The 18573-nt window shown below is 38.2% G+C and overlaps 1 protein-coding gene across 1 annotated transcript in view; it reads right to left on the minus strand.

Moving 5' to 3' along the window:
- LOC139723879 (UDP-glucose:glycoprotein glucosyltransferase 1-like) overlaps nt 1-18573 on the minus strand; it is a 42122-nt gene continuing 23549 nt past the window's right edge. The window contains exons 20-36 of the mRNA XM_071635088.1: nt 17667-17798; nt 17161-17262; nt 16279-16421; nt 14422-14607; nt 13632-13682; nt 12895-13033; nt 12182-12340; nt 11399-11484; nt 10163-10247; nt 8257-8486; nt 7602-7686; nt 6569-6678; nt 5528-5761; nt 4442-4556; nt 3815-3931; nt 2846-2993; nt 1-2116 (exon numbers count right to left, since the gene is read on the minus strand). Of these exons, the coding sequence (XP_071491189.1) occupies nt 2097-2116; nt 2846-2993; nt 3815-3931; nt 4442-4556; nt 5528-5761; nt 6569-6678; nt 7602-7686; nt 8257-8486; nt 10163-10247; nt 11399-11484; nt 12182-12340; nt 12895-13033; nt 13632-13682; nt 14422-14607; nt 16279-16421; nt 17161-17262; nt 17667-17798 (2142 nt within the window). The 3' untranslated portion in view covers nt 1-2096. The remainder of the gene's footprint in view (nt 2117-2845; nt 2994-3814; nt 3932-4441; nt 4557-5527; nt 5762-6568; nt 6679-7601; nt 7687-8256; nt 8487-10162; nt 10248-11398; nt 11485-12181; nt 12341-12894; nt 13034-13631; nt 13683-14421; nt 14608-16278; nt 16422-17160; nt 17263-17666; nt 17799-18573) is intronic.

Below are 18573 nucleotides of genomic sequence, written 5' to 3' on the forward strand. Positions count from 1 at the left end.
TTCAACTGAACATCACTCCATGGAGTAATTACGCTATCGATGCAGAGATACAACATCTCCGTAATATGGAATATTATTACAAAATACAAAGTACAGGATTTTTCCAATACAAAAATGATTCTCGTTCTCATCGCCTTGAAAAACATTAATCAACGAGCGCGAGTTGTTGGCATTTCGCACATACGAAGTACACACATCGCCAAGTTCTTCCTGAATTACACAAGATACAGAATTGCACCAAATAGAAGTACATGTAGTATGTGCTGCATGAGAGAGAAATGCAATTGCAAAGTCATGCGCAGAAACACATTTGTACCAGATGTGTGAAATACAATGGGCCCTTGGAGGACATTTCTTTCATTGCTTATGCTACCACACAAAGATGCTGAGATGTGTGAAATACTTTGCATGTGTATGATTTAACCACTGAGACTAAAACTGATAGAAAATGTCATATTATATAAAAAGAAAATAGTATTACTGGAAAACAGAATCATTGAATTAGCTCCGGAAATGTAAAAGCTGCCATAGACTTTACATAAGTATAAATATGCACTCGCAAAAATTTGCCAATTTGTACTTATCTTCCAAAAATGGGTTGCCAATATAAGGACCAGTTATAAACTTTGTGAGTCAGGCTTCTAACAATGAAGAAACAGAAAAAGGTAATGGCATGTGGGGAATAAAAAAAAAACAGGGTTCAAGTGAATGAGAGAGAAGTTTTTTTGTCTACTTTATGAAATACTGTACTAGCAATAAATAATGACAATTGTGATGAGGAAGATACAATATCACATCACAGAAATATGTCATTTTGTGGACTTGATGAGATAAATTCATTTGGAGTTGGCACTGACACTGCAACTGTACACTCACTGAATACACTCACACACTGAGATTTAATTTGAATCAACTTCACCATGACGGCTTCTTCTAAATACAAGTTTTTTAGCTGATCTCATTTACATAAAATATAGGTTGGCCCAATGGATAGGAATACTAATTCCATCTGCATAAATTGATTGTTTTCTTGTTCCTCTCAAACAGAAATTGTCACAGCAATTAAATTGCACAGGAAGAGAAATATATATCTGAGAGAGAGAGAGAGAGAAAAGTGAAATAAATACAGTTACTACTAATATGACGCCTAACTAGGTGATATTGACATCAATCTTCGATGTAATATCTTAAAAGCATCATATTTAAAAAATGATGTTAAGCTTAAAGATAAATATTGAGGTGAGAAAAAAAAAGAGGACAATTCTTGTGAATATCTATATCATGGACATGATAACAATTTTGCTGGTCAATGCAATTCATTTAAACTGCATTCTAAAACCCTAGTACAGTTATGGCCATAAAGAACACACAACAATTCTATTGAAATGAAATAGGAGTCCCAAGACTAAGAGACAAAGAATCAAACAAATTATTCATGTTTACAAAAATCTGACGCTGACCTGTACAGCATTTATCAAAGAATGTTGAAGATTTGGCTGGTCAGGCATTCAAACATTATCTGAATCATGACCGCAAGCTCTTTACACAAGGATTCATGTATCTCACTGCACTTTACTGCTAACTGTCGGATGGTTTATCTACATGCGTTCTCATGGCTAGTGCAGACTTGTCAACAGAGAACATCAGCATGGCACAAAAGTGCAAGGAAAGATGCTGGTGTTAAATGTAACATTCTTTTGTACAGGATGGTACACCCAAGGTGGAATATTTCCCAGCGTAAAATTTTTGTGCACTCCATACAATTTGTAGCTGGTGTACAAACATGATGCAAATGTTATGTGTACTGTATTTCATCCATGAAGATTTGTTCCATCATTAGCACTGCGTTGACTATCAGCAAAATCAATCACACATACATGTGTAAAACTCACCTTTTTTATCTGAGTAAGAAAAATTAATCCACTTTTGCTGCATGCCTTCAAAAGCCAGTGGTCAATCATTAAGCCTACTGTTAGAACCTTTGCAATTTGTCTTTTTTTAAATAATTTGCCATTTTTTCCCAACATACTAAAATAATTCCCGCTATTTACAATATCGTACTACTGTACAATCATCACAGAGACGGACAGCTGTCATCATAATTCTGTGTGTTCGTCTGAAAAAGAAAGAAATCAAGAGACAAAGAAAAACAAATGCAGCAATCATGCACAGCTGGCATACATGGCGTTACAGAAATTCACCGAGCTTTTCCTACTATAGAGTTGTTTCATTAATAAATTCGGGTATTTCTGGTCATATACAGTTATATTTCACTTCTCATGCATCTGGCTATAAATGGATGTCTAAATACTTCATACTGCATTTAAAAAATGGTTTGAGTTCACGGAGTCGCATCTCAGCTTTAATTCTTTCTTTGTGTTTTCATTCTCTCTCTCTCTACTTGTGCACTGATAGGAATTATGCAAACATTTTAGTCTTGAAACAGTTTCACTATTTTTGTTTTGTGTTAATTCTAACATTTCATGTCTATCACATAATGACAAACATGAAAAATGTATGCATCTACCACCTACAGTGGTATTATATTCAAGATTCATGTTTGCATGTATACACAACAACGCAAACAAACAAAATCGTGGGTCTGAAATTTTTGCACAGAAAATAGAAGCACACAAATATTTTTGCTTGATATTTATACCACTATGTAGTCTTGATTCCGGGAATAAAACAAATTTTAATTTCATCTTAATCAGCAGAGTGCGAAAAAAAAAATTCTCATGAGAAAATATCCACTTTTACAGTTTGTGTATTCAAGGTGGGTAGCAGTTCTTACTCTCTCTACAAGGCACATCAAATCTTTTGTTTTAAAATCCCAATTACTCACCTTTAATGTTCTCTGATGTTTCATCTTCTGATGTATCATTTGCTATCCTCTCGAGTAGATTTTTTATTTCGTTATCGTAGTCAACCCACTCTGGAGCTATCCTTACTGCAGCCTTTAATTTAGGTTCCTTGGTAAGAGGATTATTGCACTGGAAAAAAAAAAAGAGGTAAAAAGACAAATTAAAGCTGAAAAATACATCATTTAAACACTACACACTGCTGAGCTCAAGTACAGTACATTGTAATTTATAAAATTGCACTGCAAAAGAAAGTTGCAGGCCAACATTTTCTTCCTTGGTTGCATGTTTTTTGTTTTGTTCTGTTTTTTCATTTTTTTGAGGGGTGGTGAGAGTACACGTACATGTAGATGGCTTGTTCTAAAAGCGATTTTATCAACCATCGTTCACGTTTTGTATATCTAACAATACTTAACACTGATCATACTGATTAACATTTTTACATTGGTTGTTTCTATCACTTGCAAATCACTAGCAAATTGTAAATAATACCTTTAACTGCTGAAATATTGAATTTTGGTCAGTTTTTGTACACAAACAATGGAAACTCGTGAGGTGACAACATCTGAGCTCACTCATTTGCATATTCATATCAACCGTACGAAAATTGTTGGGCAAAAATAAGCAAGGCTCCATAATTTCATGACTTTGTTAATTTTCATCCGATTTTGATCAAATTTTCACTATCGTGCTTATAAGATTTTACTCCTTCTTTTCAGACTAACATTAATCTGGTCTAGAATTGACCTTTGATACTTTTTGTGCTTTGAGTGCTGATTGCACAGAAATCCCCACAGCAGAGTACACACTTTCCAAAGTCCCTGGCACTTAGTGGGTTAAGGGTGGCTAAAAGGGATTTAGCAATTTCTGGGGGGGGGGGGGGGGGGGGAGGGGGGAAGGGCCACAGGCAGCTCAGGTGTGAAAGGGTTAACAGTATACAAGATGATGCTCACCAAGTCTATAGTTTTGGCTCTAGGTCTCTCTGATTCATGGCACCATGTCTCACAGTACAGCCACTCCTGTGGCAGACTTCTTATCGCCACCTGGTGGATCATGTTGTTTGGCAGGTCCTATACACGTACAGGAGAAAAGGTCAGAAGTCACAGAGCCCCAGTCTCTAATTCCAATATATCTAACTGATCATCATTTTTATGTAATTCAGCAAGGAACAATATCATGCTTTACACAGCAGGAAAATGGAATTCTCGCCAGTTTTGACAGAGAACAGAAAATTATGATGTGACGTGACACGTTTTTTAGTGTCCCCTTATTGTTTCTAATTTCTTTCCCTGAGCAAAGTTGGACAATATTAGATTAATATTCAGAGAACCTTACTCATGTTAACTTCTCAATTCTGTACAACAACAGCAAATTGTATTTTTCACAATGGTCTCAGATACACATACTATTCCACATTGGCCATGGCAAAGTGGTGAGAATTGTACGCCTTCATTGTATTTTTTTTTGCTTTGTTTTGTTTGAAGATCAATATGAAAATAATTTACGGAAGGTTGACAGCATGTATGGATTGTTAATCACCCACTAAATATTTGTTTGGATGATGCACCAAGATTGATTACCTGGTCAAGATTAGCTAAACTGTTTGGATCCTGACTCAGTGCCTGGTACTGCCCTCTCAGCCGATCACCTGCCGCTATTTTGCGGAACTTCACCAGGTCCACGACATAGAGGGCGCTAGAAGGAAAGATGAGGGAAAATAAGTCTTTGGATAAACCTGATAAACAGCTGCAAGAATTGTCCAGTCACACACACTCAATACAAAAATATTCTGGTGAGCCAATGGAAACCAATTGTAAAATGCATACTAAAGTTAACCATCTGGTAATCTGTCTGGATAGAAATTTAATCAAATGTCTGATATTTTAGTCACATGATAGTACAAAGTATTGAAAGAATTCTTTTTAGAAAAATAATGAAATTAATGACAACGTACACATATCTTCACTATTTTTTTTTCTAAAAAAAAAAACAAAAAAACAGAATAAGTTGCATTCTCAGCAGCAGATTATAATGTACTCTTGCAATAACTTCAGAAAAGTTCTACAATGTAGTTGCTACACAGTAGGCTTACATGATTTCTGGAAAGAATTTGTATTTGAACCACCAGGAAAGTTGTTAAGTGATGTAAATCATGGAAATCATCACCACTTTTTAACTGGCATGTGTGGTTGCAATCACTATCACTACCACAGTAAAAAACATGTGAAAATTTGAAATTCTATAACTCTCTTAATCGACGTCCAATGTTGATAAAACTTTTATCATTCTGCTTGTCTGATTTTTCTCATCTATCAAAGTTCTCTTGAACATGATGTGGGGATTGCACTTTTAGTATGATATTTGAAGAGTTTGTTCGCAAAAACCGATAAGTCCATTTTTTAAGATATTGAAGTACGGTCTCTGCCATAAAGTACAAAATAATACCTTTTTAATAATATATAGGTCACTACATATAAAGGTACATCTTTGAAGTTATGGTCACAAGAAGCAAACATTTTCTCATTATTCTCTTTAGTTTTCTTGACCTTTATTCACAAATATCTCCATTTGGCAAATATGGACTTATCGGTTTTTACGAACAAACTCTTCATTTACAAACACATTGATTGCAACACAGCAAATTTGGCAATGGTTTCAATCCTTACCTAATGTGGTATTTTCTTCCCGCTAAATGGTTTGCCCAGTAACCCGACTTCCAGAAGCGGAATCCATCCATCTCTCGCCGGCTGTCGCAGAACGGCACGTAGCCATAGGGCGCCCCCTTCAGGTCAAAGTCGGCCAGCTCCTGCATGTCGGCCCTGACGATCTGATCGGCGTCGACAAAGATGATCTTCTTGATGTTGAGCGGGAAGAGGACGTCAAGGAAGAGGATCTTGTAGCTGAGGAAGAGAACACATGCATACCGTAATTTGGCCGTGGTTTACTACCTGGATCTGAGGGTGAAAAATACCCTTTTTTTTTCCATTTGGTACATTGCAGGCTGTGAGGCTTGAAATTTTCATTAAGCCAATTCTCATCAGCTTTTTTTTTTCAAGATATTCAGGGCTATACCTACTTTTTTAAAGCAATTTTCTCCCTCATGATCCCACAAAAGAAAGGCATATCTGTAGACACAACCCTGGCTTTACACAATTACATTGGTAAAATGATTTGGCAGAATGGCATATCTGCAGATACACCCTTTTGTCATAGTAACTAGAAATCCATTGCCATGTAATAGAAGTGTATCCCCTGGTAGTGAAACTATAGGTGCTAAAAGTATAACACAAAGGGCCTGCATACCACAGAAAAAAGAAAAATTATAACAATTTGTGGTCAGTAGAGTGTATACAAATCAGCAACCTCATTATGACCTTTGACCCTATAAAACATGGAATTCCAAGGGCAGTAACTTAAAAAAAAAACAAAAAAACAACAGGAGTCTAGCATTGACTATCATACACTAGAGAACCACAATTTCAACAACAGTCATCACTACATGCCATCTGCAGTGTGCACGCAAGATACCAACTAAAATATGACCTTTGATCCTGTAAAAGGTGAAACACTGTGAGCAGCATTACCATAAACAACAGGGTCTAAATTTAACTATACCAGTTCATATGAATTTTTTTTGGGAAAAAAATTGTCAAGAACTGTGGATGGTCGAGCATGCATAAATGAATAAAAGAGGTATATGTACTCACCCCCATATGACCCTTTGTTTCTCCGTCTGCTGATGTAGCCACCGGGGCCACTTATACTGGACCAGTTCATACTCGAAGTTATACTCCTTAGCCATGTGTGGAATGCTTTCCTGTTCACATAGACAAATTGGATCCCATATGACTATGTGTCAGTATCAAACACACTAATTGAGATATCATTCTTTTTTATAACTGGAAGAGTGACGACAAAAATGTAAAATTATCTTAGAAATCATTCCATATACCTGTGCAACTTCATGATCACTAAGCAATATCAGCTGTATTTGAAAGGGCAACACACCAAAAGACTGGACAATAAATGCATAGTTTAGGACGTATTTCTACAGAGGCTTTCCATTATTTTTCTTTCTTTTGGCTAAAAACTGATAGCAGTAACTTTTTGTCTTATATTCTACCTCTTAGCCTATTGAGTCCCAGTAAACATGTTTTTGTTGTTCGTCCTGTGTTTTATCATTGCTTACTTTTCGCTCCTGGTAAATCACAAAGTAAAATGAGCAAAATTGTCCTCTTTTTTTCAATATGTAACACTATTTTGGTTGCATAACAGTTTGTGCACTCGCTGCAGAATTACCATATATTTCTTAATCACTACATTATTCATTCTTAAATTGGCAACATATTCTTCAAGCACAAAGGTTATATTTCTCTGTAAAATGCAATGAAGCACTGCTCAAATGAGGTATGGGAGCATTGACTCTCGTATTACCATCTGGATGGCAACTTGGATAATGTACAATGTAAATAGCATTTTGATGTAGTGATCCTCAAAGGTTTAACAATTACAAATCCACAACCACAGTTATTTTCTTTTATGGTCTGCAACCCTTGGAGGTTCTGACATTAAGGGGGCACCATACTGACTATTTGCCTGCTCTTGGTTCACTTGTTTCCAAGGGGACAATATAACAACAAGATTAACAGAATTGTGGCTGGCCTTTTTGGTACAGTTAAAAAATTTACTTCAGAGTAGCCAGACAGGTCTCATTCACTTCGACTCTGACCACTGACTGACCTTGAATGTGGGTGAGAGGTAGTTCTTGAGGAACCAGAACTTGACCGGTGACTTGGTGTGCTTCAGAACACTCAGCATCATGATTCTGCAATAAGAACACCAAATGAAGCCTTTTACATCAGGCAGTTATTTGACAATTGTTACCACAGCCACTCAACCCAGCATGTAGGTACCCAAGAGAATGAACAAGACTGGCTTGACAGACATATAACCTCCATAGGTGTTGACTTGTGTACTTCTGGTAATGTGGAGTTACTGTGTAGCAGGCACGGACAGAAAGTACATGCAGCAATCGCATCTAATTTTCCCTTTTTATTATGACTAAAACATCATCAGCTCACAAGATAAAAGCATTTTTTTCATGGCTTACAACTTGATACAAATGCTGAGAAAATCTCCAAACCTCTGGTAGTTTAGAGACGGAGATAGTGCTCCCTATTTTTTTCTCTACAATCAAATAGAGCTCTTGTTGTGCTCATCTTCAACACAATGTTACGGACATTAAACGGTGCTGCTGCCATTTTGGGTGTTTACAGTTATATGTGATAAGAGAAATTGTCCTCGTACATAATGGAGCTATGCGTCCAAGGGAGGGCGCTCTTTCATATGGCACATAACGCACCACACAACTCTCCTGAACAAATGAGATTCCTACCTGAGGAGTCTTTCGTAAAGGTGCCCTGAGGCCAGCGAGAAGATGTTGATCTGGCTGTCCCTGTCGCCGCCTGCATCGGCGCCCTCTTTTGTCTTGCCGCTGCCAGTCAGTCCCGAGATGGAGCTGGAGATGGAGTCCCAGATTCCTCCGCTGCCACCCCCGTTTTGGCCATTCTTCCCTGAGTCACTGGAGAGCAGGTCCTCGTGCTGCATGTCTGGCTTCTTTTTCACCTGTTATTCAATTAAAATTTGACATTCCACCTGTCATCCATTGAAATTTGACATTCCACCTGTCACCCATTGAAATTTGACATTCCACCTGTCACCCATTGAAATTTGACATTCCACCTGTCACCCATTGAAATTTGACATTCCACCTGTCACCCATTGAAATTTGACATTCCACCTGTCACCCATTGAAATTTGACATTCCACCTGTCACCCATTGAAATTTGACATTCCACCTGTCACCCATTGAAATTTGACATTCCACCTGTCACCCATTGAAATTTGACATTTCACCTGTCACTCATTGAAATTTGACATTCCACCTGTCACCCATTGAAATTTGACATTCCACCTGTCACCCATTGAAATTTGACATTCCACCTGTCACCCATTGAAATTTGACATTCCACCTGTCATCCATTGAAATTTGACATTCCACCTGTCACCCATTGAAATTTGACATTCCACCTGTCACCCCTTTGAAATTTGACATTCCATCTGTCACCCATTGAAATTTGACATTTCACCTGTCACCCATTGAAATTTGACATTCCACCTGTCACCCATTGAAATTTGACATTCCACCTGTCACCCATTGAAATTTGACATTTCACCTGTCACCCCTTTGAAATTTGACATTCCACCTGTCACCCATTGAAATTTGACATTCCACCTGTCACCCATTGAAATTTGACATTTCACCTGTCACCCATTGAAATTTGACATTCCACCTGTCACCCATTGAAATTTGACATTCCACCTGTCACCCATTGAAATTTGACATTCCACCTGTCACCCATTGAAATTTGACATTCCACCTGTCACTCATTGAAATTTGACATTTCACCTGTCACCCCTTTGAAATTTGATATTTCACCTGTCACCCATTGAAATTTGACATTTCACCTGTCACTCATTGAAATTTGACATTTCACCTGTCACCCCTTTGAAATTTGATATTTCACCTGTCACCCATTGAAATTTGACATTTCACCTGTCACTCATTGAAATTTGACATTTCACCTGTCACAACTTTGAAATTTGACATTTAAATCTGACATTTCAACTGTCCCCTCTTTGAAAATTGACATTCCACCTGCCACCCAACTGAAATCTAAAATGTTACCTGTCACCAATTGAAATTTGACATCTTGATTTTTTATGAACTCCTACCGTTGGCAATGAATGTTTGACATGCTTGATTGCTAATTTGATACACCAGAGTTACATTACTCCTCGAACTTTTTGACTACGAAGCTCACCATTAGGGCCATATAATACTGAGAAAAGACATTTCTACCCCTACTGTGCTTTCATTGCCCATGAGCACAAACGACAGGAGTCTTAGTGAATGGAGATTACCTGGCGGCAATCATCCTGATCCCTATTATTGGACAGAGAATTCCACAAAGTTTCATTTGTTTTGTGTTTTATGTTTTTTTACAAAAATATACATTCCTTTGACTTGTCACTGATATAAGGGTGATATAATTCCTCTGCTCTCTGAAAGAGGTAAGTCAAGTGCTCTTTCATTATGCTAGAAAAGTGAAAATATCTTGATTTTTCTTAGTATTTTCTTTATATTAAGTCAAAATATGCATGATTCATGGACTAGGTTTAAAATCCTTTTGTGAATTCCAGCCTTTGGAGTCTGAAAAGCATAGATACAACTGGCTTACCTTCAATCTAACTATTTTGGCCTTGAAGCTGTCCATGACAACCTGCACCTCATCGCTGCCTTCTGTTGAGTCGGTGCCTTCATGACTGGGGTGAGAAAAGAATCAAGTTTCTGACATTTTTAACGTGCCCCATAACTAGCAGACCTTGCTAACATTGAACAACGGTCACACTATGAGAAAGCATAGTTTGCTTCCCAATGATGTCCAGAAGTTTGAGCACACACTCGTGCTGCCAATGAAACTACACGTAATTTCAGTGATGTGAAACTACCCCCAGTTTTGGTCTCTTACAGGAAAGAAAGGCAAACGCACAACAGCATACAAAAGAATGCACAATGTGCGTACAAACCATGAATGGATCTGTGTCACGTCACAAACTTCTTGAAGTTTTAGCCGCTTGCTCTCACACTACACAAAACTACGTGTAGTCTCATGAGAAGTGAGAAACTTCTGAAGTGCATGCTGGTAACTTCTTGTGAAGTTTGTTGTCACACTGCTTGAACTATGTGAAGAAATAACCTCATAGTGAAATTACGCATCATTTCCCGTAGCGTAACCTTGCCTAACATGCTCTTCAAACAACAGAACCTCTCTTCTGGGGAGTGTTTCATCCACGTTTGTCAGCGCTGACAACTTGAATCATCATAGTAACAGTCAGTGACCAGAGCATCTCGGCCAATCAAAACCAAGGATTTTGCTGAAATTGTCAGTGCTGACAAATGTTGATGAAACACCCCCCTGATCACGAAAGTGACCATCCTGGGTCAAATGGGGTGTGCTCTTTTGGATGTAAACAGCAGGGGATATATGTTTGGAATAAAACACATGAACTTTGCGTGTATGCCATCCCGTAAATCGATGATGTGGTAATTTGATCTGTATTATACCTGGCTATACTTGAGTGCCTGCAGTCCTGTTACTCCTACTTTCATCTATTAAAATTGAAGACAGTAGCTCTGTCCCTCCCTCATATGGAAATAGATGATTGTAAAATTCCACTTGTTTTAGGGGTATCCCTCATTGCATAATAATACTGAGAAATCAAAATCAAAATGAGTCTGCTCTTTAACAGAAATGATAAACACACAAACACTGTACACACACACACACACACACACACACACACATACAAATTACTATGAAAGGTAAACTACCAGTTACACTGAATCACTTCTCAATTTACAGGAGAAAATCAAGATGAAAGAGAAATGAAGGTTCTAGAGTACAATCTCTTACCTTGCCACTTCATATATATCTGCTGATCGCCCCTGACGAAGTCTCAGCATCCACGCCCCTGGGTTGGCCTTAAGTTGCAAGTAGCCCTGTCAGGGAATAAACAGAAGGAATGAAAGACCTATGTGTTGGCTAGAGCACTCAGTCAGATGGACATGCAGCTTTGTGCCATCACCTTAATGTGTGAAACACAAACTGTATCATCATCTTTGGCAAACACCACCAACATTATTACTACTCAACTGTCGCTATCAACATCAACATCAACATCAACATCAACATCAACATCAACATCAACATCAACATCAACATCATCAACATCAACATCAACATCATTAACATCAACATCAACATTAACATCAACATCAACATCATTAACATCAACATCAACATTAACATCAACATCATCAACATCAACATCAACATCAACATCAACATCAAATCAAATCATCAACATCAACATCAACACCATCATCAACATCAACATCAACATCAACATCAACATCAACATCAACATCAACATCAAAATCATCAACATCAACATCAACGTCAACATCATCACCATCACCATCATCATGACCACCACTTTTGTCATTGTTACAGTTTTACTTACCAATTTTATTCTTGACTATATAGCCATCTTTACAAAATCATTAACGTAATTGTCGTCATCATCATCATCATCATCTTCACAACCTCATCATACGTCCTCATCAAAATTACAATCTTGATCATCCCTGTCACTTGTCAAAGTCAGAATCTCTCGAGCCACTATCTCCCACTCACCAAGTTTGCCATGACTATGGTGTCCACCATGACTGGGTTGGCAGCGGTCCCCAGGGTGAACTGAAGGCCGCGAGGTGGCTGACCAGTGTTCTGCTCGAAGCAGTGGCCTTCGAGCAGCAAGTACTCCAACTCGTACTCGGCGTGAATGCTGCCGCTGACCTGCCGCAAAAGAGAAACACAGATGCAATGAGAGTTTCTTGTCTCTTCATTTCTTTTATTTGGGGGGGGGGGGGAGGGGGAGGGGATGAATAGGTGAATGTTGATAAAAGAGTTTGACAAGTAACTTGTACATCCATTGTTACAAATGGAAATCTTTTTGTTCAACTAGACCCTGCGACATACAGACAACTGGCAGATTATTAAACATTTCTAAGGCTGTGAGTACTTAAACCTGTTACAAGCTAAACTTCTTCATGAATTTCCTGGTTTCATGAGATGGCTACATTGATTTCCAGTTGCATTTAGATGGCAATGTATGCCTCTCCTGTAAATCTTACAATAAGATCATAATCATACTATGAAACATGCATGAAACATAAAAAAATTACACTGAACACAATAAAATCTTTGAAACTTCCTGAAACAATGAACAATTGTTTACTATCAAGGGTTTTCTCATTACCCTAGGCATCACAAGTCCTTATTTTTTCTCAGTCTTAAAAACCAGGGCTACAATACGAGATAAGACAAAATCTCTGCTTTGACTGTCTCACCTCACTGAGCTTGATGTTGTCCAGGTCATAGGGTGTCCTAACAGACTCCACCAGCCAGCTCTCTGGTGTGAGAACATTCATGGTCAGCAGTGTGTCCGCCGGCATGTCCGAGAACTTGGCCGAAGGTCCGGCGGTCAAGCTACCATCAAATAGAAATGCATTAGTGATGCATATGTCACACATACCAGGTTTTGGGTGTTTTTTTTTTTTCATCAATCATAGCTGACTTCATGGACAGCACAAGAGTTTGGCTCCGTTTGAATAATGATGTCTATTGACAAAACTTGTGACTCACTACAAAAAGGAATTTTCATCTCTATGAAGTGACATGCAGCTATTCGGGGGTATCCCACATTAACAGGTATAGCATTTTCAGAAGCATGACCCTGTGTATCTTTGACACGCAGTTACACAATTTATGACAGCACACTGCTGAGTTGCTCAAAAAACAATGCAAATGAAATTACTTATGGCAATTCAGTTCCAATGATAAATATCAGCATTCTTGAAGCAGTCCAGAACACAGGACACAGAAAAAGCAAACAATCTGTTGTTTGTTGTTGTGTTTTGTTTTTCTTCTACCCAAGGTTATGCATGCTGTTAGGGAGTTCTCTACATGCGATCACAAAAGTTTTTCTTTAAATGAAAAACAAACACAAATGAGAGAAAACTGAACATGGCACTGGGCATTCGGAAAGTCACTGAATTTCCTGACAATTAGAAAAAGTATGTCTCACCTGCTATCAACTCTGAATGCCAACTCAGGTTCCAAGACATATCGGTAGAAGCTGTTTGATAATAAAGAACGAAAAGAGCTTGAATTTGCGAGGCTAATCAGTATAAAACAAAGCTCTTTCCAGAATGTGAATATTACCATCAAACACAAATGTGTCTTTTGTGTGACAGTGGGTCTCTAAACTAGAGCATCTGTGGAGGATGCTACTGGTTAGGTCACAAATTGGCCTCAATCAACAGCTTCCAAATATATGTACTAGTATTATAACCTCTACTGTTTGAATGGAATATCCTTCTTGGTTTGCATTAAGATGCAAGAAAGTAAATGTTTCAATCTTTTCATGGATTTAATCCATTGATCTTTCGAATGAGCTTCGGACAATGTGAACTGAGAAACCAAATCTTGACAAGGTACAACTTGTTGAGAAGATGTAATGGTTTCCTTGCATATACTAAATGTCACAAAAAGAAAACTGCCAAAGGACTCCATACTTTTCATACCACTAAAACCCAGCATAAATGAGCATATGTGGGACTGAAAAAGACCATGTGAAACTGACATTTAAAAGAGACATGTCACAGAAAACAAAAATTCCATAAGGCTTTAATGGTTTCATCTTTCTGAAAATTCCTCTACAATATCTTGAAACGGGAATCCGAAAATATGGAAAAATGGAGGATGATTTCCTCAACCCCCACCCCCCCCCCCCTTTGAAATTCAGAAGAATATACACTTATGTGATGCAAGATGAAGAAACGACCCCCGCCTCCACTATCAAATTGGCCACTGACCTCTTGAGCGGCAGCTCCGAGAGCTGCGCCTTGGGGTTCATGAAGACGTTGATGTTGACGTTGAGGGCCTCGGAGAGCATCAGGAGGAGGTGACTCCACTTCTGGCTCTCTCGGGTCAGCGGGTCCAGCACGGCCACGATGTCGTAGCTGGGCTCGTCTGGCTTCCTGGGGGCTACAGATATCATGCTGGGGGCAAAAAAAAAAAAGAAAGACAAGAAAATGAAGAAATCAAAGATAGCTAATCATGAACAGCTGATGCTTATTACATATCTTACTTAATTTTGCAGTGTCATGGGGGTCAGACATGAATATCGTATCATTACAGAGTACCGATACTGAAGTGACGATGTTACAATCTTTTGCTTTAGCTTGGGTTGGAACCATGTGCATGCTTTAACACCCGGGCCATATGTGACCCTGCACCTCAAAACAAACAAAAAGTCGCCAGACATGAATTTTTAGTTAAGACCATATTCTGAAAAGGCAGACTTTAAGCTTTAAAATGATGTATAACTCAAATCAAATGGACTCTCCTAACCTATCTAGATATTGGAAAGAAAGCACAAACTAAGGAAAAGTGTGAACTGAGAAAAGAGGCTCTGAAGTACAGTGTCTATTCAAGCGCTTAATCTTCACCAAACCATGCTGGCCGTGCGATGAATGGGACAAAAAACAGGAAGTAAACCATCAGAGTAACAACAATGAAGGGATTATCAGATTAAACTGAAATTAAGCACACCTCATTAACACATACTGTCCATAATTAATGCCAACTTTCAAAGCAGTAGCACTATCCTTTCAAAAGTTATTAGAGTTGAAAGTGAAGAGTGTGGACAAGGTTTTTCAGAAATGAAAAAGGGATTCTAAAGACACACCTAATTACACTATTCTTCCAAAAATGTTCGAGATAAACTGCTAAAAAACACACTTTCCTGCCCTTTTTATGATACCAAATTTTAGCATAATGTAAAAGAAGACCCGCTCTTTCAGAAAATATGAAAAAGTCAAGTTCGGCTAGGTTGACTCATTTCACTTATTTTCAGTCCTCACGCGAAATCAGTGTGTGCGACTTTATGTTCGTTTTGAGGTGCACGGTCACATATGAGGTTGTTTGGAACCAGTTTCCATGGCAATGAATGGCCATCACATCCTTATTTACATCACCAGTACTCTACGCTTGTCACCGATTAAAGCCACAACATTATGAAAGGTAGGTTCTCATAGAAGCAACTGTGACCTCCTCACTTGTGAAAATATCTCTACGCAAAAATAACAGATTTTACAGTACTAAATTTACAACTGATTCCTGAATTGAGAGCCTAAAAGCTATTTCAGAAAATAAATGTTCTCGTTTTACTTGTGTGAATTTCTTTCTGATTTCACTCAGGTTTAAAGGAATGGTATAGCTTTGGTCGATATGGGGGAATTCAGATTTTCACATTTTGCAAGATAACTAGAAAACATTTATGAAATATTAAAGAGCCTACAATTCTAAGAGGAATTAAACTTTATTTGATGCAAATCGGTTTTGAAATGGCTGAGATATCCAAAAACAAAGTAAAACATATATTGATCCTAATAAAAGGTGGGTTCAACCTTTCATTTGGATTGGTTTGTTTTGAATATCTCAGCCATTTCAAAACTAATTTTCATCAAAAAAACTTTGAATTCCTCTTAGAATTATAAGCTCTTTCATATTTCACAAGAGGCTTCTCGTTACATAAAGAAATCATCATAAAAAAAAACAAAACTGGAAACCTGAAATCCCCCATCTCAACCAAAACTGTAGCATCCCTTAAAATCTGTGGCTAAAACTCTGTCACAAACATCATCCACTGAACAGGGATGCAGTCCCACCTGTGCTGCTTCTTCCAGTACTGGGTGTCCTTCCGGGCATCTGATTGGCTGCTGGAGGCAAGGAGGGCATCCGTCCGCATCACCAGGTCACTGGTAGAGTCCTTCTTCTCTCCCTTGGCTACCTTCACCTGGCTACTTTGGAGCTAGGATGGAAAATAAGGACACCACAAATAATGTTGGCTATAATGATTACAGGGATGCCAACTTTGTATACAGCACTGCAGTATTCTGAGGGTTGGAAAGGCATATTTTTGTGGCAAAACAGTAAAAAGTATTTTCACTTTTCCTGCCTTAGACATGTGCAGAAATACAATTTCAGAAAAAAAAAAATAGTTTCCATGAAACCTTCAGCATTTTTGGCACCTCCGCTAAAAATAATAATAATAAAAAAAAAACCAACAAGCAAAAAACCAACAAAAAACAGAGCACAAAATACTGTAGAAAACTTAGAGTTGGTACATCTGTCATCATGTACATGAACATGATAACATAATACAACCAGAACATTTCTGTTTCCCATTTTTCCATTCCAGTTAATTATAAGCAAGCACATGGTAATCATTGTAATCATCAAATACTTCAGACAGGTGATATTTGGGATGGCACATCTATTTCAAAAATTTGTACTGTTTTCTTTCTGGTCCAAAAGTACAGGTCTGACATCACAGATGGTTTTAACACGAGCAAGTGAAGATATTAGAAATTGGACAGGGGAAGAGGAATGACAACTATGACATTAGCACACAAGGTGATAACAATGAAGATGATTTGGTGACAATGATTGACAAGACAATAACAGTGCAGGAACATTTGACAATGATGATTACACCGACAATGATAGACAATATCATTACAGCATGAGCACAAAGGATATGTACTCACTTTATTTTTCACATTAGTTGCAGAGTTACTGCTGATAAGCTTCTCAATCAGCTCAAAGTCTGCCATCTCAAACAGCTCTCCTGGAGAAAATGGTCCATATACCTGTAAAACAAGATGACATTTAAAAGAAGTGATGATTACGAAAGGGATTAATTGCTCATGATGAGTAGGGAGTGAAGCTTCAGACATACAATGATACTTACGAAACATTTTTCTTCAACTCTGATGCACTTAGTTATCTAAATGTGTATTATCTCCTCTGAAATACAAATCAATAAAATCTATACTAAAAGCCAAAGTGAGGTACACATGTCCCTAGATTTTCCAATGAAATTTGCTTGCTCTGTGAGAAAATCTGCAGGCCCAAGGCAAAATCACAATACTGACAGTGAATCCAATGCCTTTTTTTTTTCAGTAACAGATTCGCAGATGCAACATTTCTCTAACTGAGGGTTGAGGGAATTGCATTGACATGCCAGCCTTTATGCCGCCCAGGGGCCCCTTACCCTGCCGTTGGCCACCAAGGCCCTGGCACCTGGATTCAGCCCCAGGGTGTCCCTGGCAAAGGCCTGCTGGTTTGCCAAGATGGGTGCAAAAGACTTCTGGTACGCCTGGCTGAAAGCATCCATGTCCATTCCCTGGGAAAAAGAGAAAAAAACTGTTATTCTGGCAAGTCCCAAATTTGACGTTTCTGCCACTTTTAAGTATGAAGAGAAATTCACTTTACTTCCTCCCAGACATAGAAATTTTGCATGTTAGTATATCACATAACTGAACTTCTGTCTGACAGCCAGTGCTACATGTAGTTCATATCCCTTATAGCAGCGGGTCCTGAATACAGAAGTAATCAAATTAATGAATTCTTGTGTCAAGGCATCATTTACCAAATGTGACCCTGCATCACAAAACCAACAAAAAGGCGCCAGACATGGATTTTTATTTAAGGGCAGATTCTGAAAGAGCAGACTCTAAGCTTTAAAATGATGTATAACTCAATTCAAATGGACTCCCCTAACCTACCTAAATACTGGACAGAAAGCACATACTCTGAAAAGTGTGAACTGAGAAAAGAGGCTCTGAAGTACACAGTCTATTCAAGCGCTTTAAAAATCTTTACCAAGCCGTGCATTCAAAGGGACAAAACAGGATGTAAACCACCGGAGCAACAACAATGAAGGGATTTTCAGATTAAGCTGAAATTGAGCATGTTCTATTAACACATTCTGCCCATGATTAATGCTAACTTTCAAAGCAGTAGCATCATCCTTTCAAAAGTTATTAGACTTGAAAGTGAAGAGTGTGCAAAGGATTTTAAGACATGAAAAGTGGCCTCTAAGACATACCTGATCATTCTACTCTTCCCCCAAAAAGGGTTGTAGAAAAACTGCTAAAAACACACTTTCCCATTCATGT

The sequence above is a fragment of the Diadema antillarum genome, unplaced genomic scaffold (assembly GCF_040938485.1).
Source record: "Diadema antillarum isolate AM-2024a unplaced genomic scaffold, OU_Dant_1.0 scf00000201, whole genome shotgun sequence".
NCBI lineage: Eukaryota > Metazoa > Echinodermata > Echinoidea > Diadematoida > Diadematidae > Diadema > Diadema antillarum.